This window comes from Rhinoraja longicauda, chromosome 2, assembly GCF_053455715.1.
Source record: "Rhinoraja longicauda isolate Sanriku21f chromosome 2, sRhiLon1.1, whole genome shotgun sequence".
In the NCBI taxonomy this organism is placed as follows: Eukaryota; Metazoa; Chordata; class Chondrichthyes; order Rajiformes; family Arhynchobatidae; genus Rhinoraja; species Rhinoraja longicauda.
Window position 1 is genome coordinate 33,908,538 of NC_135954.1, and position 24,694 is coordinate 33,933,231.

Sequence of the window (24,694 nt, forward strand, 5' to 3'; positions counted from 1 at the left end):
GAAACTGTTCTTGGGTCTGGTGGTGCGTGCTTTCAAGCAGGGAGAAGAAGGAAAGTACAATATGGGGCAAGTCTTTGATTATGTTGGCTGCTTTTCCGAAGCAATGTGAATTGTAGATGGAATCAATGGTTGGAAGTTGGTCTGTGTGATGGACTGGGCTACATCTACTACTCTCTGTAATTTCTTGCAGTCTTGGGCAAAGCTGCTCCCAAACTAAGCTGTGATGTAATCTGACAGCATGCTTTCCTGGGTGCATTGTAGAAGTCTTTGGAGGTATGTTAAGTCGAGGTGTTAGTATAACTTCTTGGTTGTTGCATCAATCTGGTTGGTGCACAGCGATCATTGGTAATATCCCCAAGGACACTGAAGCTCGCAACCATTTCCACTTTGACACCATTAATGCTGATTGAGACACGTACTCCACCATGCTTTCTGGCCGATAACTAGTTCCTTCATCTTGCTGATATCAGTTATTGTCCTGACACCACGTCTCTATCTCTTTCCTGTACTCTGAATCATTGTTCATGATTCAGCCCACCACAGTGGTGTCGTTTGCAAACATAGATGGATGTAGAACAGAAATTGGCCATTCAGTCATGAATGTATTGCGACTATAGTAGGGGACAGTCTTGAGAATTATTGTAGAGGAGATGTTGTTATCTATCCTGACTGCCTGAGGGTCAGCGAGTTGAGGACACAATGGCAGAGGTGGGTGTTGAATCCTAGGTCCAGGAGTTTGGGGATGAGTTTGAATGGGATTTTGGTGTTGAAGGCAGAGCTATAGTTGATTTAAAAAGTGCCTGACGTAGGAGTTCTTGTTGTCCAGGTGTTCAAGAGATAGGTTTTCAGCCAGGGCAATGGCATCTGCCATAGACCTTTTATGACAGTAAGCAAACTGCAGTGGATCAAGGCAGGCTGGAGTTAATGTGTACCAGTTTCTCGAAGCACTTCATGATGGTGGATGTCAGACCCACTGGACGGTAGTCATTCACACATACTACCTCACATTTCTTGGCACCAGGATGATAGTGGTGTTCTTGAAGCAGATTAGGTAGTAAGAGGTTAAAGATTTCTGCAAATAACTCCATGTGACAGTGGCCACTTACTTTGTAAGTCTTGCCCTGGCTTAACTTAATAATGTGCGACACCACACATTTATTTGAGTTAAATTCCATCTGCCATTCCTTGGTCATTTTGATCTCCATCCCATTGTAATCTTAGATAGCCCTATTCACTGTCCACTATAACACCAGTTTTGGTGTCATCCACAAACTTACAACCATGTTAATAGCACTATTTGTTATCTATATTCAAGATTTAGATAACACCAATAGACCCAGCATTGATCTCTGCAGCGTATCATTGGTCACAGGCATTAAATCTGAAAAACATTCTGCCATTACTATCTTACTATTTCTGCCATGCTGGCTCGTGGCACAAAAAGTAATCCTAAAATCACAACTCTGGAGAATTAAAAAAAAAACTTACTGCCTAACTTCCTAGATTCAATTTGCAGAATCTCATCTCTCTTCCAAATGTCATTAGCACCTATATGGACCGTGCACTCTGGCTACCAGTATCAATGGATCAGTGAGTCAGGCATGGATGGTTGTGAATAGACTAATAGTAACTGACTCCTGTTTATTGAAGTCACAGATCACACTGTCAAATTGTAATTGAGATGTTGAGCTCTGTGCATTTATTTATTCTTGTGTCTATCTTTATGAAATAAAAATCAATTCTTAAACTGCAGAATTCTTCTTGCACATAAACTTTACACATTGAATTGAAAGATGAGCTATATTTTAGACCTCAAGTGATGTGCCATCCGTTTTTTTAATTTAAAACTTACATAAAACTATTTTGCTGACAGCACAGTGACGTAAAGAATGTACACATATGATTCTTACTCCACCTTTAAAAATTTATTCTGCGTAGGTGGATGTGACTGGATTTCAACTTTCATCTAAAACACCATTTAGAACAGTGTTTGAAGCTATTCAGTTTTTAACAAAGGTGAGTTAATCATGCGAGGTATGTACAAACCAGAGAGTTTTTTTGAATGGACAGTCGTGTATATTTAGAACTCGTATGACACAAATTATTTTGACTTCTATACCTTGTGTTATATAGCTATTATTTTAGCACTAATCCATAACTGAATTCTTTTAATTTGACCACAGGCAGCCTATGTCTGCACTGCACAAGACTGAGACAATAGTCAAGCATTGTCTATTAAGCGGCAACTACCATTTCCACAAGTGTCAGGCATAGAAAATAGATGCAGGAGGAGGCCATTCGGCCCTTTGAGCCAGCACCGCCATTCATTGTGATCATGGCTGATCATCCACAATCAATAACCTGTCCCCAACTTCTCCCCATACCCCTTGATTCCAGTAGCTCCCAGAGCTCTATCTAACTCTCTCTTAAATTCATCCAGTGTTTTGGCCTCCACTGCTCTCTGTGGAAGAGAATTCCACAAATTCACAACTCTGGGTGAAAAAGTTCCTTCTCACCTCAGATTTAAATGCCCATCCACTTTACTTCTTATACTTTGTGCATTCATATATAATAATGTTAATCCATTACTCACCTCACCTTTCACATCAATTCCTATTTCACTTGGCCATACTCTTCTATCCCTTCGTGAGCTTTCTGTCCCATTAATTCTGGTGTCTTTCTTAACTTTTCCTATACTCTCTTTCCCTTTAACTCCATCCTTGTATTTTCAATTTGTCTCCCCCCCCCACTATTTAGTTTAAACCCACCCATGTAGCAGTGGACCTGCCTGCCTATTAAGATGCAACCCGTCCCTTTTGTACAATTCACCCTTACTCCAAAACAGATCCCAGTGGTCTAAGAATCTAAATCCACCCCTGCCCCCTGCACCAGCTCCTCAGCCACACATTCAGATCCGCTATCTCCCTGTTCCTGCCCTCACCAGCACGAGGAACTGGAAGCAAACCGGAGATAACCACTCCGGAGGTCCTGCTTTTCAGTCTTCTTCCGATCTCTCTAAAGTCACGCTGAAGAATCTCTTTCCTCTTTTTCCTAACATCATTTGTGCTGACATGCACTACCACTTCCAGCTGCCACCCTTCCACCTTGAGGATGCCCTGCAATCGGTCCATTTTAAATAACTGATAGATGACTGGACATTGTATTGGTGACACCATGAGAAAATTGTGTAGATCTCTATGCAATAGTGTGAAAGGTTGCAAACCAATTTTTATCAACGGAAGTTCCTGGCTCAAAACATAGAGTTGGATTGCTGAAAATCAGATTTAACAGCTTTCCATCCAGTTATCAGAACTGACGTGATACAAAAGCTCTGGAGTTTGATCCCATTAATATTGAATCAGGATGTGTAGATGACATGTGTATTTGCAACAAATAAGCAGCTTCACATATGTAAAATATCACTTTACTTCCCTTTTTCAGTTTATGAACATTATGCTTATCAAGCATAATTTGGTATTTCCTCCAAAAATTTGCACCACTAGCAATTGAGGAGAGTAGTAACCAGGTTTGCATTGAATAACTCGAGGATGCTATTCCATTTAGCATTCTAGATGCTAAATTTATGAATTCAGACATGAATACCTCCCACCCCAGATTGATCTTCCCAAATGCTAGTAATGCAAAGTACTTGGAAAACTAGTCTTCAGTGCAAAATCTGTGGGAAAACTTGTTTTTATTGTGCAGTGGTATTGCCAAAATAAAGACATATTCTTTTTAATCTCCTCTTTGATATATGTCTTTCATTCAAAACGTTTCCAGGTTACTGTCTGCATTTGATTTGCTCAGTTGATGAAGCAGGCATATCCTGGGGGAGCGGGGGAGGAAGAAATCTGAGCTCTGGGGATTGCAATATGGGTGTTTTACTTGGACTGGACATACATCCTGCACTATGTCTTTTACTACTTTTCAATTTGGAATAAAGTCACTGAAGGATTCCCAGTATTTCAGCAGTCTCACCTGAAAGACTATATTGCAGATCTTGTGTTTGTTTCATTGTGATCTTTTTCCATGTTCAGGAGTTGGAACTCTATAAAGTGGAGCTTTTATCAAAGCCTGCACTATTAGCTGTAAACAAAATGGATTTGGAGGATGCTGGAGAAAAATTTAACGAGCTGTTGCAACAACTTCAGCAGCCTCAAGGTAAAGCACGAAATGTCCCAAATGTCATTTGACCCAAATGTCATTTTAGATTAGTACTTTAAAAGCTGTCATGATCATTCACTAAATTCAAAATGAAATGTTATTTACCATTACATTTGATGGGGTAGGTAGGTAGGTAGGAAACAGACATTCAATAACTGATGTTGCACTGTCAACTTAAATTTGATCTTTGCCAAATTATGTTGAATACAAAAGCACTAAATGGTACAAAAATACTCAGCAGGTTGCACTGCATCTGCAGAGAGAGAGAGAAAAACAGTTAATGTATCAAATCCATGATTTTTCCTCAGAAAAGTGCTCAATATCATTTAAATTTATTATATAAGGTGCAGGGCAGCAAACAAGATAACCAAATGCCATTGACTGGATTAGGTCCCTGGAAGTAGCTGCCAGTGAATTAAATAACATCGAAGTAAGTGTTCGGGAGTGGAGTGGAGTGGTATTGACAACCTAGATTGTTTTTGTGAACACAGAAAGATTATTTGCATTTCCCCCACGTTCAAGGTGGAAACTCTAAGCAGTACCAACTAAAATGCATTCAGAGTCTTACTTATGATTTATCATTAACATTAGACCCCTTTCAAAGCGGAGTTGACCTTATAGTTGTGGCATGGCTATGGGGACTCAGCTACAAGTCCTGTGAAAGGCCTGGATAGAATGGATGTGGAGAGGATGTTTCCACTAGTGGGAGTGTCTAGGACTATCATAGCCTCAGGATGAAAGGACTTTTCTTTAGGAAAGAGATGAGGATACATTTCTTTAGTCAGAGGGTGGTGAATCTGTGGAATTCATTGTCACAGATGGCTGTAGAGGCCAAGTCAATGGATATTTTTAAGGCAGAGATAAATAGATTATTGATTAGTAGGGGTAATGGGGAGAATGCAGAAGAATGGGGCTAAGAGCGAAAGATAGATCAGCCTTGATTGAATGGTGGAGTAGACTCGATGGGCCAAATGGCCTAATTCTGCTCCAATCATTTATGAACTTGTGACTGTCACCATTATTGCCTTATTTCAGGCAGAGATAATGGAAATCCATCGTAATAACATTCAAAACTCTTACTGTTTCTGTATTGCTATTTCATTGATGGCATTGCATTTTAAAGATGGTTTCATCGAGATGTAAGATAACTATTGTATTAGCCTAGCTTTAAACATAGATTTTATATACCCATCAACATCAATATTTCCCCCCATCAAATTATATATTGTAATAGAGTTGACATATTTACTAAAATAGCAGTTACTTCTTATCAGCTGTACCAGAAAAGTCGGAGAAAACTTATGATTCGTCATATGGGGAGCAACCTGATGACACTTCATAATCCATTTATTCATTATTTAATATGGAGTTTAATTTTTAAATAGGCAGCTTTCATTTGGGGTCAGAAACATTATTATACTGAAAGTAAACATTCCACCTACCTCATGAATAATATTAGTGCATATGAGTCATTGGACAAATACACATTAGTAAATGATGATAATTGCATTAATATGCACTTTTAAACAATGCAGATTTAAACCCCCCAACCGACCAGCAAAATCTAAATAGTGCTGTACATTTCCTTATTCCATATTAGTTCCGAGCCGGCACTTCTGTTTTTGATTTCAATTTCTAACATTGAATTTGTTATTTGAAAATGAATACATGAAACATGTTTTATCTTTTCTCCTGCCATGCTTCTTTTCTCCCTACAGACTTTTATCACTTAATACCAGAAGAGATGGTTCCCACGATGCCAGTCCAATTTAAACACATAATCCCAGTGTCTGCATTGACTGGATGTGGGATTGAAGACTTGAAAAACTGTATTCGAAAATCATTAAATGAACAGGATGATCTGGAAAATGAACATTATAGGCTTGAAAAACTGCAGAGTTTACGTACAAACACTTTTTGAAAGTATTTAGAACATTCAAAACTCTTGATTATTGGATTTGATGAGTCTTCTAGAAAGACACAGTAAACAGGTGGTTATGTTCACGATTAAAGATTGCAATTAGGGCCCTAATTTGACTTCAAATGCTCAGACATTGCTAGTGCTGAACAAATTTGTTAAGGACAGTTGGTGGGACTCATTGCAAGTCAATCAATGAAAACAAAGTTCAATAAACTAGATTTTCCACAGTTAAAGTTTACACTTAATTATTCTGCACACAGAATTTGCCATAGGGTCCATTGACCTTGTGCTAACTCTTTGAAAGTACTTTTTACCTTACAAATCATGTTTTTTTCCTAACTGGCATATCATCTTTTGCTCATCAGTTTACGTTTGCAATCAGGTTTGCAAATTCAGCTATCTGAAAGTTCTAAAGCACGCTCATGGATTGCTGGGATTGTGACTTTGACACTTGCCTCAGATCAATAGTTAATCCTAAGTGATGCTATGTCTGCTTTCTATTGCAATGAAGAATAGCACCTGGTGCAAAATTGACGATGAAGAAGCTATGGACAGGATGCAGAGGGGCCATGTCTACAGCGAGCTACACCCATCTAACCGCAACATGAGGTTGATGTGCCTTTACAAATTTTATTCTTGAGTCAGTATCTTGAGAATGATTTTAATGCAAGGGATGCAGCAGATCTTTTTGTAACAAACAGGACAAGGGATGCAGGAAGAAAGTGGTATTTAGAACCCCCTGGGGACCCAGCCCATGGAATCAGATTATTTTGCAAGATATGATGCAGGGGATGCTCTCAGCTCATTGATTCACCTAGATTAATGTTATGGACAACTTGCAGGATACTCTAGTTTCTTCCACACACAGATCTATGCACTGAGTGGCACAGTGGTAGAGCTGCCGCCTCGCAGCTAGATACCTGGGTTTGATCCTGACTATGCGTGCTGCCTGTGCGGAATTTGTACATTCTCCCTGTGACCGCGTGAGCTTTCTCTGGTGCATGGCATGTCCATTCCTCTGCCAATTTGAGTTGTGGAGCCCATGTCAATCCTTGCCACTGACCCCTTTGCTCCCAGTGCTAGAGTGTGAGATTAATAAATTTGGCAAATTGCTATCATGTTCATTGCTGCTGTGATACTGTAGAAAATGCTAAGTGGGCTAAGCACTACCAATGAATATCCTATATAACATTGTGCATTACTGTCTAAGAGAATTAAACAGTGGAGTCTCAGCCGAAACTGAAATTCCAGTAGACATCTGCCACCAAGCGCAGAAGAGTATATATAGAAGATTAATCTATGTAGATCCACAGGCAATGATGGAAATCCAGGAATATTCTTAACACAGTACACTAAAATCAGGTAATAATGGGATACTGACTCAAACTTTATCTATGCCATCATTTATAGTTTGAGATTAAAGCAGTTCCATTCTAAAGGTATTGGATCATTAACATATAAAATATCAGATTCCAGGTTAAAGAGATGTAAATTTTTATTCAGATAATATATTACAATAATATTGTTTGAGAAAAGCATTAATCTAAAACTTTGCTTTATATACAACAGCACAATAATATCCATGGTTGGTAAAAGCTTAATTCTCAGCCAAGGAAAGAAGTTTTTTCTAGGCCATCACACAGCCAGCAAGTACTATACAATTCCATAATGGAGTTAAATTCTACAACTGTTCCATAAATGTATATGGATTGGTGTAAAACAGCTTGAAAGATGAAGAAATGGAAATGGCAATAATTTTATAAAGTTGCCACACTTCTTTCATTCAATTACATTTTATAGCCAGGCTGTTACATTCGCATCCATAACACTATCGTCAAAGACAAATATTAAATTTGGTCTTGTTTTTAAAAATGGCACTTCATAACAAATTTTTGTGATGTGACAATTTTCTTGACATGCAGAAGATGTAATAAGTATCAAACAATATTTTGTAATTTACTTTTGTGGTATAGAGAAGTTCCGAATGGCTGAAAGCATAAGGTACAATAACAATTTAACATGCATTTCCAATATGCTGCGACAATTAAGTATCCAGTGGGAAACTTTTAGCCATTCCAATTGTTTCACAGAAATGTGTTTTGTGCAATATAGCGGCATGTTATTGCAGTATCGAGAGAGAGCAAACTATGTATGTGTATATGCATACATCACATTTGATTAGTGATATCCTACAATGCATCTGGTTGTTTTATACAAATGAAAGTGGACAGACATTTTTCTGCATTCAACCTGCCTTTGTGCACAGGTCTGTAATATTTGAAAAATGATACTGGAAATGCTACAAAGCAACATGTAGCTCTGTTTTGAATGTTTTTTTAATGAAATTAAATGTTGAAACCTTAAAAAAAGTGGAGTATATACATACTTTACAGGACCAACACCTGTCATTAATCCGATGGTCTATAAACAAAATTATGAGATATTTTATTCAAATTCTTTAAAAATGCTAAACTTGTCTTTGAAGATGAGGAGTAGATGGATATTTTCTAAAACAAGGAAAATTTTCCAAACATAAAGTGTTGGAGGAACTCAGTGGGACAGGCAGCATCTGTGGAAGAAATAGACATGTTGAGATCCTCGTTCAGTCTGAGGTTGGCCTGACCGCAGATGTCACCTGTCCATTTCTACCGCAAATGCTGCCTGATCCAGAGTTCCTCCAACATTTTGGGCTTTGCTCAAGATTCCAGCATCTGCGGTTCCTTGTGTCTCCAAAACCCTCCACACCATTTCTTGACATAGATGATTCGAACACTTAGGGATATAAAATTAAAAGGAATAAAAAGGCCTCAATTTCCTTAAGGCTGTATGTACCTGGTTCAATTTTATTGTTAAATCTTCATCTCATTGATGCACATATATTTTATATTGTACTGCTGTTTGAGCAAACATCTGATTAATGTCCATTGATGGGGTGAAGATACAGTAGTGAAATAGGCATAGATCCAAAGCAGTTTTAGGCAATAATTTATTTTATCATTGTAGAGAAAATTCACCTGGAGTGCTAATTCTAAATGTATAGAATTGCGTTAGCTACCAGTTGTACTCGCATCCCTGTAACTTTCAATTAAATAACATGTCCAGGATATGTGGAGCAGGCAGGTGATACTCAAATCTTTAGTGAAGCAACAAGGGGCATATTTCTTCCTCTTAAGCTATGAAAAAGTTGGGAGAATGTCAATTTCAATAATTTCATTGTATGCTGCAGAAAAAAAAATAGCATTACTGTAGAATCACATTTAGCTGGGCTATTTTGATTTCCTTGTGTTATTTAAGAAACAAAGAGACTCAGATTATAATAATCTGTATTACACAAAGACAATTGGATTCAAATGCTGCTACAAAACATATTAACACCACTATCATTATGGTGTGGTTTTTAATGTAATAATGTTGCACCTGAAATTCTATCCGGTGTTCTACTTTTCTCATTACATTTCATGCAATAGGAGTAAATATTGAAAAATAAAAGTTACTAGTTTGCAGCCACCTCACCTTTACAAGACAAGTGATTTTATATGTTGGAAATTGTATGAAAATGTAGTTACAATATGTAAAAAAGCACACTGGGCAAATTGCTTCAGAATCACTAGAATAATTAATGAATGTAAAATCAATAGCTATGGGTGAAAGCATTAGGCTTCAAAAAGTTCTTTAGGGAAAAGAGTCAGCATAATTTAGGGAAGAACATGTAGTTTGGATATTTGATGACCAAGTTAATGGTGGGTGAATGAAGGAATAATGGGCAAAAAAATCATTTTAAAGGATCAAGGGCATTGATCAGGCATTGAAGGTTAGAATGATGTGGAGATGGAATAAGTAAAGTTTAAAAGTTAAATTAATTTGAGCCAAATGGAAAATTTAAATTTGGAGTACTGTCCACTGGCATAGATGAGCAAAGACATATCGTACAGCTGAAAGGGACTTGGTGGACTCAGAGTTTTACATAATGATAAATTTCAGAAGGACAAGTATTGAAAAAGCTGGGTCTCCAAGTGTAAAGGTCAGTGAATCTGTCCAAATCCTTTGTTATTCTTAAAGGTAACCTTGCAAAATATATATTTTTTCTAAATGATCAGAAACCGGATGCAATTATGATGAGTGATTGTGGCAGTTCCTAATAAAACGTTCACCAATATTATCAACCCAGAAGATAGAAGGGCATGCTAGGTGCAGCGTTAGGTATACGTAAAAATGCAATGCCAGGCTGCAATATAGAATTGCATACATGCTTAATGGTGAAAACAGCATGCAACAGAAATTTCACAATGATTTAGATTAAAGCTCCACAGTTCTACGACATCCAGTAAATTGCAGTGGACAACATCTAAAAAGAGGTTTCCAGGAACATTCCCATTCTAAACAATGATGGTGCATTTAGCAACTGAATGCTCAAGGTTAAAGTATTAACAATATGTTTAGCCAGAAATACTGAGTGGATGACCCATCTTGGCTTCCTCCCTCACAGAATCAATTTGTTTCACTGCAGGTAATAACAAACATCTGACAGAAATAGAAACAGCAAGGGCTAAGGGATAAGTAAATACCTCAGCTGCAGTTCTGAAGGTTTGCACTCCAGAACCACGTATTCCTGTAGCCAAATTGCAGCAGTACAATTACAAATTGGGCACCTAGCAACAATGTAGAACATAAACCAGGTATGACCTATCCAGAAAAAAACAGGACAGATCCATAAACAACCCAATCAATCTACTCAAATCATCAGCAAAGGGAAGGTATAATTGATAGTGCTGTTAAGCGGCATTACCTACTCATCTCTGTCAAATTTAGGTTTCATCAGGACCAATGTCATTACAGCCTTGATCCAAACATGGATCAAAGAGCTGAACTGCACAGGTGAAGCAATTTCGTCCAGCTGTTACACCAATAAACTGTTGATGTGTCTGATGCAGATATTTTTTTATTTATAAAAATATTAAAATACCTCTTCATTTGAGACAAACTGATGTTTTTGCATGTTGGTGGAGATGGCATATTTAGTTCATGGTACAACAATGATCATATTTCACTGCAACATAGAAGTTTTGATATTTAAATACAGAACTATGTTTACACCCCGAGCACATTCTTAAACAGCAGATGCCGGAAATCTAAAATAAATCCATAAGTTCATCCGTTCAGAATACTGCATAAACTCAGCATATCAACTTGCATCAGTGGAGAAACAGGTTTATTATGTCAGACTCATGATTCTTCATCACAATTGAAAAAGAAAGAAAAAAATAGCAGATGCATTGTAAGTTGCAGAGAAGGAGGAGTGGTGGAAAGAACAAACAAAAGTTTGTGCGATAGGCTGGAGACTCTTGTTCTGTCCATCCCTCCTTTTCCCCTTAACTTAAAACACAATGTTCTCATCAGCCTAAAATTCTAGCTCTGTTTCTCTCTTCAGCGATGCTGCCTGACCTGCATAGTATTTCCAGCATTTTATGTTTTTATTCCATTAGGTTATCAACTTTCTTCTCCATCACTGGTGTAAAGGAGTTTCAATCATATTGATGAAAACACCAAATCTATCTCTGTAAGGTTAACATTACGCTCAACATGACCATGTTTTGATTTATAGGGCAAGCAACTATTGCCTGATGTTGTCAGGTAACATGAAAATAACTGTACATATTTACAAAACACTTTCTGAGCAAGCATTTCTGCAAGTATCAAATATATGATTTTGATCTTCAGTTGCATATTCCATTTCTTACACGCAGTAGCTCTTACAAATGCAATTATTTTTCCTGTTGTACAACTCAATCCAAAGCATTTTTTTTGGAAAAAAAAGAACTCATTCTATGTCGATGCAAGTACATGTTTTTTTCTACTGACTACTAGAGCTGGCCTCAAAAGGGATCCGTGCGTGCAATATTATTCATTGCAGTGAATGTGTGCTCAGAAGCTTTCAACTGCGCCTTGTTGAAAAAGGACTCTCCATCTTCTTCCACAGGATTAAGCACCATAACATATGCAAATATATGACAGGGCTTTTTACTGTCTTTTTTCAGGATGAGATTCTTTTTGCAGATCATTGTTTCAGTGCAGTATTTTATACAAGAATGCTGACTCTTCATACCACGGTGTTTTATTAATGAGGAGTCAAAGTCTATTATTTATATTTAGTCGCCCTGCTCTTTGAAGTTAGCAGGGCTTTCGACCCCTTCTTCCAAAAGCCTCACTGATGCTCCAGAGGTTCATTAATTAAAAGACAATGATGGAAGGCTGCCATTTAAAAAAGTGGAAGGAAATCTTTAATAGCTCAGATTCGTGGAATGGCAATCTAAATGGAGGTCTCCCAGAGCTGTGAAAAGAAAAACAGGAACATAGGTTTTATAAATTAGCTAGAAATGACTCACCTTTTTTAAAACTGAAATAACATTTATTTACCCAGATTCTGTTCTGATTCAACAATGCTTCATCTTTCAAAATATCAAACATCATGTTACTACTAGCAACCTTAATAATAAACTCATTGATCTAAAATTCTGTTTTATTTTTTCATCTATTTTTGTTAAGTTAGATATCAAGAGTTAAATAAATGACCATAGAATGTGACACTAATTCAAAGATGCAAATTAATTTTATAAGAATATTACCAAAATCTAAAAAGGCATATACTATTATATATCCACTGTATTAATAATGACCCAATTCCAAAGTACTCATGCACGAATAATAACATCCTGGAGAGGAGGAGATGTTCTCATCCAGGAGTATTATTCTGTACAATTAGCCTGGCTGGAGTTTGGTAGGTGACATTGCTTAATGTCTCAAATATATCATACACCATAGAAAGAGCAGGAATCTGATATTACGTCTAGTTCCATTATCAGGGGTCATTATACAGCTTTATGTGACTTTGTTTAGGCCGTATTTGGAATATTGCATGTGGTTCTGGTCGCCCCATTACAGGGAAGATGTGGAGAGTTTTGAAAGGGTGCAGAGGAGTTTTACCAAAATGTTTCCTGGAAAAGGGGATATTAGTTATAAAGGGAGAGAGAGGTTGGATTGACTCGGATTGTTTTCTCTGGAATGCCGGAGGTTGCGAGGAGATCTGGTAGAAGTACATAAAATTATTAGAGGCATAAATAGGGTAGACAGTCAGTATCTTTTTCCGAGGATGAAAACATCAAATACTAGAGGGCAGAGGTTTAAGGTGAGAGGGACAAAGTTTAATGGAAATGCGCAGGACAACATTTTTTTTACACACAGATGCTGGTGAGTGCCCAGAATGCACTGCCAGGGAGGGTGGTTGTGGTAGAAACGAGTGGCATTTAAGATGCTATTGGATAGACATACAGATATGCAGGGAATGTAATATTCCCACCTATCCTATTCCTTCACATTTCCCTATAATTGCACATGACCATCAACTCCACCCATAGTCTCCTTTCACTCACTCTAAAGATAATCCAATGTCATCAAGCAAACTACCAACTAAAACACCTTTATGTCTATAGGGATACCAGAGGATCAGGGGTAATCAACATAAATCACCGGGTGAACATGCACAATCTACAGACAGAATTGAAACTCAGATTCCAAAACATTATTATAAACCAATATTTTCTATAAGGATAATACTTGTTATTTGATCAGGTTATAAATAGTATATTTACACTTTCTGGAATTATTTATGCAAAATATCGGCAATCATGCACACAATTGCATTTTTACATCTCTTCAAATGTACACACCCGTGCACTTTGTCGACTTGCCTTTCCCTCCTCATCAGGAAGAGGCGGCATTGGGTATGGGCACTTCCTACTAGAAGCAATTGATCCATTGGACGAGGAATGTGACTTAGATGGAGACAATGTTCTAGGAAGAAAAAGAAAAAATCAACACAGCCTATGGCATCTCAGTTGAACTGACAGCCAGAGTACTAAATCTGTATCAGTGCTGGTATGGTTTAGTTAAAAACATCCAGTACATTATCTGGAATAATTTGCAATGGGGCACTTTTAACTTACCCCTTGCCTTTGTGATCATTGGGCAATGATTAAAATAAATAGTGAACTCCTAAGACAACACGGTGACACAACTCGTTGTGTTACCCACATGCATTGGTGCTGTCCGATGTCACAGAAGGATGTAGTTTGGGCTTCTGATTTATTCATATATGTTTCTAATTTTCGTTGACATATTAGGAAATTATCAAGTGGAGGTAAGATGCATTGCCCATGAAGGGTTAGTTGTCAGGCCAGTCCCATATACTTGACAGTAGCCAGTTAGTCCAATTGGTGGAGGCTTGACAATAAGTTACCTCTAGGGTTTGTGGCAAGGGAATTCCAAGGGAAGAAGAAATGTTACATTGAATCGTTACAGACCAGGCTGGTACATCTTAGTTCAGGCTGATCGCTAGACATTTTACATTCATATCAGGTATTCAGAGGTTTGAAGGGTGGAAATAAAATCATTGTGCTTACATGCAACTGGCAAAGGCCAACCTGTTATTTGTAAAATTAAAACAAGAGATTTTGCCAACTGGAAAGTAAGTCAAGCAAGCAGCAAACATTCGTGACATTAGCAGGCAAGGCATGACGATGGAACCAATGCAAAATAAAAACACAGTAAAATATATAAACTACAAAGCAGCAGCTTTGGAAGCGTATTTCTTGGTGAAAACTATTAATTAATCTGGACGTATCTGTGATAAAAATTGGGAATTAGTATGAAAGTTCCATATGGCAAGGTAACTTAGAGAAACAAGAAACTGTTAATGCTGAATTATCCCAGCAGATTGTTTGCTCAGCAAATAATGTCATATTAAAATGTGGTCTGCTATTGATCTTGAACAACCACAGAAGCAACCTGTATTTACCCAGAACCTTTAATCTCTCAGTTGTTGATCATTTTAACTCTCCTTCCCATTCCCATACTGACCTTTCTGTCCTGGGCCTCCACAATTGCCAGAGTGAGGCCACATGCAAACTGAAGGAACAGCACATTGGATAGCTTACAACCCAATGGTATGAACATGGGAGTTATGGACTTGGTCACCAAGGTCTCACTGTATGTCAATTCTGTTTGGGTCCTGCCATTAACTGTATAATCTCCCTCACAGTTGACCTCCCAAAGTACACCTCACACTTGCTCAGATTAAATTCCATAAACAAACTAAAGCACCAATTTCCACCCATTGAACAGATATTCTAGCTTACTAACCGTAGCTCAACATTTCTTCCACTTGCCTCTGTCTTTTCCATTCAACCTTCCTACTTCGCTTTGCATCCTCTTTGCACGGCTTTAATTTTGCAACTAACTTTCTTTCATCAGCACATCTGGATACATTACACATGGTTCCTTCGACAAAACCATTCATAAATAGCCAAGGGCCAAATATTAATGTTTACACCACTCTATTAATTTCATCCTGTTAGCCAAAGAATGGCCTGTTTAATTCTAATCTCTGTTTTCTGTCTGGTAACTATGCTACTCAACTCCTAAAAACTATTAGCACTTATTTGGCACAACTATTTTCTATGTGGCACCTTATTGAATAATTTTAAATATTTAACGTTAAAGTGTCCACTCCTACATTATAGCCTCTAAAAATACCCCAACTGCGATTTCATTTTCATAAATCGTCAGAAAATTATGATCTCCTAGGTTTCCTGATATAATAACAGATTCCAGCACTTTGAACTACCTGTTCCCAGTATCCTTTCCACTTCTTTTTTTAATAGTAGGTTACATTTTGTGTCTTTCAATCCACTGGGTCCATTCTTAAAACTAGAATTCTAACGATTGATACAACTGCTATCTGTGTAGCCATGTCTTTTAAAATCCTCCAAAATAAGCTCTCTTCCAGAAAATTTGGCAGTACTCTTTCTCTTCCAATACTAATTTCTTTGAGTCCAATGCCACCATCTGATCCCTGCCCTCCTATTACGTCTGGATCATTTCTGCATCTCGACAGCAAAGATTGATAACAAATATTTTTATATCCCCTCAACGTTTTCCAGATTTTTTCATGTTTCAAAGAAAGCCATATTAATTTAATCTCTTCCTTTTCACATGCCTACAGAAGCATTTTCAGTTGGCCTTTTGTGCCTCTTGCTAGTAAATGCTCGTATTCTATTTCTCTCTATCCATCAGTCACCTTTTACAGAATTTAAAAATCTTCTTAAACTTCAGGTGTCCTGCTCTTTTTGGCAACGTTGTAAACCACCTCTAGTCTAAAATGGACTGTGTTTTTTGCTGCATTTCTTCTTCTTCTTTCGTGTCCATCCTCTATGTTTCAAATCACTGACATCACTGTCATCGTCCGTCCTGAAAAGGGCACAAGCTTCCGGCGACAATCAGTGGGAGCCATCACTTGTTACAATAGATGATGGTGGTAGCAGAATTAGCTCAGGGCAGACTACGGTTATTGCACTGTCATGGTTGCCCTGTATTACAGTTTTAATATATAATAATCAAATACACATTAAATTATCTGTGTGTTATTGCATTTTCAGACCTATCAGACTGCAGTAAGGAAGAATTTCATTGTTCTGTTTTCGGTACATATGACAATTAAACACTCCTGCCTCTTAAATTAGTGGTCATTTGGACAAGTGCATATTGATTAATGAAAGCTAATATAAATTTGTTGAAGGCAAACCATATTTGACAAATTTTATGTAGCGGAAAGGTGTGATGAGGAAGTGTGATTGACTTGAGTGGATTGTCACAAGCCATTTGATAAAATGCACGTAATATAAGAAGAATAAGCGAGGCTGTGGAAGCATTGATAGAAAACTGGTTAAATGACAATTAAGAATGAACAGCTATTTTATGACTGACAGAAAATATACAGTGGAGTTCCTCAGCGATTATAACTGAGATCGCTAATCATCTGAATATATATTAATGACTAGGATTTTTGTACACATATAATTTCCAAATTTGCAGATGATATAAATTTTGGAAATGTAATAAAAGATGAAGATAATAGCAGTAGACTTTAAAGATGAAATTTAATGAAGAAAATAAAAGCAAAGTTTTACATTTCTATGGGAAACTTAATCAATCTTTATAAAACACTCTTTTAACTACAACTGGAACATAATGTCCTGTCCAGCACACTACATTTTAGGAAAGATACTGGACTATTAAATGGACTGAAGAAGAGATTTACTGAAATGATTCCAAAGATGAGGGGCTGTAAATACATGTGTAGAGAAGCTGAGATTGTTTTCATTGAAAGAATTAGATGGAAATTATATATATATATATAATAATAATAATATATTCCTTTATTTGTCCCACACTGGGAAAATTTGCAGTGTTACAGCAGCAAAGTGACATTCATTATAAATAAAAATAAAGATAAGGATAATTGTCATCATTTACTGTGTTTTTTTTACTGTTATTGTTAACTGGTCTATTGACTGGTCTGCTGGGAGTAGCGCTGGTTGTGCAGTCTCACAGCAGCGGGAAGGAAGGACCTCTGATATCTCTCCTTCACACACTTGGGGTATATATATATATATATAGTGTAAGAAAATAACTGCAGATGCTGGTACAAATATGTGTATATATATATACACACACACACAGGTGTATATATATCATGTATATGTATATATATCATGTATATGTATATATAATATATATATATATATATATATATACACACACACACATATATATATATATATGTCCCATTAATATAAAATTATAAGGGATTACAGAAATGTAAATTCATGAAAATTATGAATTATTTCTTTAAATGTGAACAATAATTTGTTGTTTTACCTTTTGAACTATTTTCTCATATATATCAACTTGGAGTATTGTGTACCATTCTGGGTGCCATACTGTAGGAAGGATATGGAAGTGTTAGATTGAGTGCATAAAAATTGACCAGGTTAACACCTGAAATGGAGAGCTGTGTTATCAGGAGGGATTGGCCAGGTTGAGTTTGGTCTCAGTGGAAGCTAGGAGGATGAGGTGTGACCTTACCGAGATTTACAAAATTTTCAGGGATATCAATAAGGTAGATACTCAGATTTATTTTTCCTAGGGTAAAGGAGTCTAAAACTAGAAAGTATAGGGTTAAAGTGGAGAGGGTGGAAATTTGCTGAAATACTAAAAGAGATAAGAGAGGCAAATTCTTTGTACAGAGAAAATATGGAATGGGTTGCCAGAGGAAATTGCAATCACTGCATTTAAAAGAAAAGGCACTTGGACAGGAAAATAACAGAGGGCCTAAAATGGACAGATGTGATTGGTGTCAACTGAATGAGATGGTCAATTTCTGTGCTTTGCAACTCTAGAATTCAAATTCCACTCTTATATATACACAGTTTATTTTATACAGATTTTATGTCTCCATATTCCATGTTAACTTAATGTTTCTCCAAATTAATGTAAAATTATGTCAAATTATAATTCCCCTTCCCTAATGGGGGAATTATAATTCCCCTTCCCTAATGGGTTCCTGCAAGATTATTAAATGTTTTGTCACCCTTTCATTGCACAACTCTGATTTAAAACACTCTTGAAGGTTAATGTAAATACAAAATCAATCTAATATCCACAAATGGAAGCAAATGAAATATTAAAAATGGTCTCCATTTGTAGTTGTAATCCCACTTCTTATAGAGTTCTATATAGAATGCACCTATACAGACTGCAATTAAGTCTTAGAGTGAACCATGTGTCACTAAGTAACAGTATGCAGTGGCTGTCTCTGGAGAAATTAGAATTTAATTTATGTATTTAATGCAGCAATAGTTAATGTACATTTGCAATTTCCACAAACATGAGACCACAATTTAGTGTGATAACTTTAATTATTTTAATTGTGTCTGTTAATGAAGTGTTGAGGTCATTTTACTCTGAAGACAATGAAAAGTGTTGAAAACTTGAAGTTAGGTATAAAACATCAGGAATAGGTCAGGTAGCCCATTGTGCTCGTTTCTTAATTTCTGGTGGAGCATTTTGCCAGAAACTAGTAGAAACTAGTAGTTAGAAACGGACTATGATTTCTGCTACAATAGTTACCAAAATTTCCCAGCCTTTAAAATACATTCTTGGTTCAGTATCAGTAGTTCAGATATTAATAGAAATTTGTAAATTGTGTCATTACAGTAAGTAAAATTAATAAAAACTCTGTGGAGTCCCATCAACAAAATCTTACTATTAGTGCGTATTGCAATCTCCTGAGTAATCAGGAGAAATATTTTGATTTGAAAGTAGCATTGAGAATGTTACATGATCTCAAGATCATACTAAGCCTAACTGTAGCACTATCGTTAAAATGAAGGAGAACCAGTAAGTTGAATTGGGCTACTGCAAAATAATTCATTCAAGCAGTTTGCTGTTTCAACCAACATTGTATTTATTGTATGCATCATACAACATCATACAACCCTGACTCTCAGTCTGAAGAAGGGTCTCAACCCGAAACGTCACCTATTCCTTTTCTCCAGAGATGCTGTCTGACCCGTTGAGTTACTCCAGCTTTTTGTGTCTAATGTATTTTCCACTGGGCTAATGCTGCTCTGTAAATTATTTGTGGTCTAAGGTTAAGAATATCTCCAACATTAGTTTTAATTTTAGACGTTGGAAAATAATTTGATTTACTTTCTGAATACTTTTGCAAGGTTTCAAAATAATAAACATTTGCGAGCACAGCATCCCAATTACCGCACAATTAACTAAGTATGTTTTTTTAATGTAGATGGTCCTGTCAGCTCTGCACTTTTTACAGTGAAGAAAGCTACAGCAGGTCTCACTATAATGAATGGAACAGGCAGAAGCAAGGTTACTAGGCAGCCATTCCACGTACAGCTAGTGATCATCCATAAACTCACAGTTAGCAATGTGTTACACAACATGCATCACTGTATCATAATCTACACAGTTAAATATTTAACACACAGCACATGGAGAAAATGGACAGTGATTTGCAGGTTTCCAGTTGTGAAAAACTTTGCTGTATTGAGACTCATTAAGACTGAATTGAAGATGTGCAAACAGATGTCAGTACTAACTATCACTTGGTTGAAAAGCGGAATTTATACCGAGCTTAGAACTTTCTATTTCCATTCTAGGTTTGAAGAACAAGTGCCAAATTCCATGCAATATTTCCTTGTGTTGAACTTGTCAATTGTTCTTCTTGTTTATAACATTAGTTTGAATGAGATTCCGCAGCAGTGCAAATTGAACATGACTTTCTGGAAGGATCTTTGCAAATAGCCAAAATAACTCTTCTCTATTCACTTCCTTTGCTCTCTTTTTAAATGTGTTGAACATGGCAGCAAGTGATGCCAATTATTGGTGCTCACCACAAATAATTTTGGAGATTAGATGCATCATAGATCCACGGGATCTTCAGTAGTAGGCTGCATGAAATTTAATAGAGGTCTGGCTGCCATCTCAGGTTGACCAAAGATCCCATGGAAATAAATTAAGAGCGAAGAATTATCTATGGGAATGGCTTGGTGGCACAACTTTAGTAGAGCTCCTGCTATATGGCACTAGCAGTCCTGCTTCAATCCTGACTTTGATTGCTCTCTGAGTGGAGTTTGAACAGCCTTCCTGTGACTACGTAAGTTTCCTCCAGCTGCTCCAGTTTCCTCCGAGATATCAAAGACACACGGGTTGGTTGGTTAATTGGCCACAGTAAATTACCCATTGTGTAGGTGAGTGGTAGAATTGATATGAATGTGGGAGAACAAGATTGCTCTGTGAGCCAACATATATTTGATAGGCTGAAGACCTTTTTCTGTGTTGTATGAAAATATGGACATCTCTGGTGACCTGGGCAATATTTATCATTCATTGCTGGCTCGAAGAGCCAAATGGCTTCCTCCTGCACCTATTTTCTGTTTCTAACCAAGCATTATATAAAAATATCATAGACTTTTTGCTATGTTCAAATAGATTGCTCCATTTCCTACGTACATGAAACACTACATTTTAGAAGGACTTCATTGTATATAAATTACTATGATATATTCTGAAAGAGACTCAATTGACAACATAAAAATTTATTTCTTCTCTCTCTGCCAATGTCCCACCTTTTAATTTTACATTTATGGATATATATGTAGACATGGATATATTTGTCCATTTAAACATCAGAAGGCCAATTCATATGAAGGGATTGAACAGATTGAAAAGGTGTGGATGTGTCCTGTCGTTGTAAAATAATTAATGGCTTGTAGCATTATCAATGGATTCTTCCAGTACACAATTGTAACATTAGCATTACAATGGGAAAATTACTTATCGTTTACTCAAGAGAGCACTCCCTGCCAAATGTTGGTACCATAGCAACAGATTCTAGGCAAATGACCCACTTCATGAGCCAGCAATTGCCTACAAAAAACAAGTGTTTGAATGGATCTAAAATAGGGTTCTGCTGGATGAAGCAATGTAAAAATGATCTGCAACACAAAGTATTGAGCCACTGTACCAGGTCAGTGTTTGCAATTTAACATTGCTTCCTCTATAGCGGTCTTTAATTAAGACTGCACTGAGTTCAATAGTATAGAATAACATCAACATACTGTGTAAAATTATGGACCGTATTAGTTAGATCTGATGAACCCACCACCTCTCACTACATGTCCTGAGTGTTCACCAGCAAATTAATTACGGGCTGATTTGAGGATCAGGAATGCCGATTCAAAGGCAAAAGACAAAGACTTGGGTGTGGATATGGAGCAGGGGAAAGAGGGAGTTTCTGAAGGTGGGGTGGCATGGAGTAGGGTGGGGAGTGGGATAGAACATGTTGAATGCAGAGAGTGACCGAATTGGAACCACAAAGCCAATTAGTTTTCTCTGTACCTTAATGGGTACATGTGACAATAAACGGACCTTGACCGTGAAACCTTGAAAATGGTATTGGACTCAAGAGAATCTGAAGAGATAATGGAGGAAAAGTGCAGAAACATGACTGAATACAAGGAGCTGACATGGAGTCGATGGGTGGGAAGCCATTTTTTTCTGTACCAAAACAATTGTATGACTTTATGACAAATTCTAATATTAATGAATTTACTCTTCTTTCAATTCACTCTCAACATGAAATAGATTAAAAGTAATGATTAAAAGCTTTCCTAGACTGTTGAATCCAGTAGAAGATGTCGTTTCTGCGGCAATTTACTGATTGATAATAAAGGATAAATGTAGCAATCTGCTGCGAGTGAATAAAGTATAAATACTTAAAACTTAGAATGAGGATCATGCTTTGTCCTTCTCTACATTGAGATGCACACTTACTTTCTGGCTTTTTAAACTGGTTGTCTCTTGTGATATTGCTTTATCACAGAATGAAAGAATAATATGCAATGGGAATCTTGACAGTTTACTTAGGTTGTCACAGTAACATATTTCATGTCCCCTCTCAATACGAGCTGAGAAACCTACAAGTGAAATTTGCAGTCAACTTTTTCTCCAACTCTGTGTTCCTAATTTGGCTGTGCTGTGTGCAACATAACACAGAAGCATTCAAGATGATGACCAAGGGATGCTGTTCTATGAGACACAATCCAACGATCTTACAGGCTAACAATAAAACTAAAAAAAGGAACAAAACCATTCTGTGACTCAAACATGGAGAAATACAAATCCTTAATTAAAATAATCATTATGAACAATAAACTGAATGCAGTTACAAGAAGTAAGCTGAAGAGTAGAGTGATTCAAAACAAGCTCAGCAGGTAGCTGGTATTTGCATAAATTCACTGCCGCCCTTTGAAGGCTAAAGTGCTTAAAAATCTACAGTGAAAATATGTAAACCCACTAGCATTTTGTAAATAGAGTTTTGCACTCACCCTTCACCCATGTTCCTGTTGCATTGCCTGATGGCACATTATGCACATCATTGCAGCGTAAGAGCAGAATTTTATTGCACATGTAATTGTCTTAACAGGATATTGTGTACAGTGAAAATGACATTATCAGACCAGTGGGTAGAACAATGTGGATACCATGGTGCTGCATGATTGGACTGCATTTCCACTTTGTATAAAGGCAGTGGCAATTGCGTGTTAGCCCACTGAGGTACCTTTATTGGAAAATGGAAGAACAAGCTAATAATGGTGGCGCCAGAGGAAGCATGCACTGGAGTACTGCTATGGAGGGGACCTCAGCACTAGATGCAAACAGGGGCTGCAATTGCACATGAAGCCTGGACAGTCATAGGTAGCAAATGAACAGGGGCCACTTCCAGCTGGAGCAGCTTGTATTTAATACAAGGCAGCAGGTCCAGTCATAATGTGCTGCAACAGCTCTGGCAATAAATAAATCATTAAATAAATAGACAAATAAATAGATAAACACAATGATTTTAGAAATACCTAATGTACGGTCCTTCAGTGTTTTTATTCACATCTTCTACCCACTTAGCTACATTATATTCTCTTTTGTACCATGGGTTTAAATACCTGCAGAAAGTATTGGTGGGTTCAAAGAAAGTGGAGGAAGAAGAAGAAGAAGAAGACAAGAGATCTGAAGTCATAGCAAAGCTTAGCAAAGAGCTTTCTTCACCAAAATGCAAGTGAACCTGCCACATACATCACCGTCGATCTTCTCAGTAAACTGTGGCGTATTCAGGTGACAAAATCCAAACTATATCAATGCTTGTGCAGTTTTCACAACGGCTCAGTTGCCTCGAGAAAAATGATGGGGCCTGCTTTGTTGCCAATTATAACATTTCAGCCTTACACAAAAAGGTTAACAGTGGAATTTTGCACATTATACATGAGTGGAAAAAGTATATGCAAACGAGCTTGCGTGCAATTTATCACAGAGAGGGTATCTTGCATGTTTTATTGGGGAAATAAAAACAGATTAGCGTGAACTCTACTTCCACTGGCAAACACTGCTCTTAATAAACTAAACCAATGCAAATGATCTCAGGAAACCATTCAAAAAATAGTCGCAGTCTTACAAGAGTACTCTAGAACAGTAAGTTAGGCAGAGTTCATCAAATATTTATAGACTCATAGAATCAAATAGGTGTAACATTTATATCATATAATTTCCAATGCAGGCTGCCAATCACCAATGTCAAACTCTTTCATATAAGCACCACATTAATGCCCAAGATGCAATTGGATACTTTAGTTATACAAATAGACCAGGCATATGGGAAGAGTAATGTTTGCCAGTCTCCCAGCATTGCTTTATCCATCTACAGTGGCAGCCAAATATACATAGCACGTTCTGAATATAGACATCTGGTGCTGGGCATGGTTAATGGATTAATAGTTTACCAAATTATTGGCTGCTCCAGTTTAATCATGGAATTAAATCACACACTGATAAGAAGTAATATTTCAAGTTACACAATAAATTGTACACTAGTCCACATTGTCTAGCTGGGAAATGACATGATACTGGCAAATGTAATAATAATAATAATAATAATAATAATAATATTCCTTTATTTGTCCCAATGCTCATTGTATCAAGAATTATACTGAAAATATTGAACTTTACTAAAATAACAGAAGTTACTGGCTTTAAGAAAACTATGACTTACTTGTACCAGAGAGGTGCTTTATATATATTTTTTTAATGGCCCAGAAATTGGATGATGACTGAATTGGGGAACGATCCAGGAGTAATATTTGC

General features: G+C 37.0%; 2 protein-coding genes across 10 annotated transcripts in view; one reads left to right on the plus strand and one right to left on the minus strand.

Annotated features, from left to right (window-relative positions):
• gtpbp10 (GTP-binding protein 10 (putative)) overlaps window positions 1-8,334 on the plus strand; it is a 24,663-nt gene extending 16,329 nt beyond the window's left edge. For both annotated transcript variants that reach the window (XM_078416896.1, XM_078416905.1), the window contains exons 8-10: window positions 1,939-2,016; window positions 4,038-4,161; window positions 5,883-8,334. In XM_078416896.1, coding sequence (XP_078273022.1) covers window positions 1,939-2,016; window positions 4,038-4,161; window positions 5,883-6,085 — 405 coding nt within the window. In that variant the 3' untranslated portion in view covers window positions 6,086-8,334. The remainder of the gene's footprint in view (window positions 1-1,938; window positions 2,017-4,037; window positions 4,162-5,882) is intronic.
• adam22 (ADAM metallopeptidase domain 22) overlaps window positions 7,563-24,694 on the minus strand; it is a 230,863-nt gene continuing 213,731 nt past the window's right edge. For 3 of the 8 annotated variants that reach the window (XM_078416816.1, XM_078416864.1, XM_078416854.1), the window contains 3 exons: window positions 22,891-22,917; window positions 13,810-13,933; window positions 7,563-12,413 (listed from right to left, as the gene is read on the minus strand). In XM_078416816.1, coding sequence (XP_078272942.1) covers window positions 12,393-12,413; window positions 13,810-13,933; window positions 22,891-22,917 — 172 coding nt within the window. In that variant the 3' untranslated portion in view covers window positions 7,563-12,392. The remainder of the gene's footprint in view (window positions 12,414-13,809; window positions 13,934-22,890; window positions 22,918-24,694) is intronic. The other 5 variants (XM_078416837.1, XM_078416885.1, XM_078416874.1 and 2 more) reach the window with 3 other exon arrangements.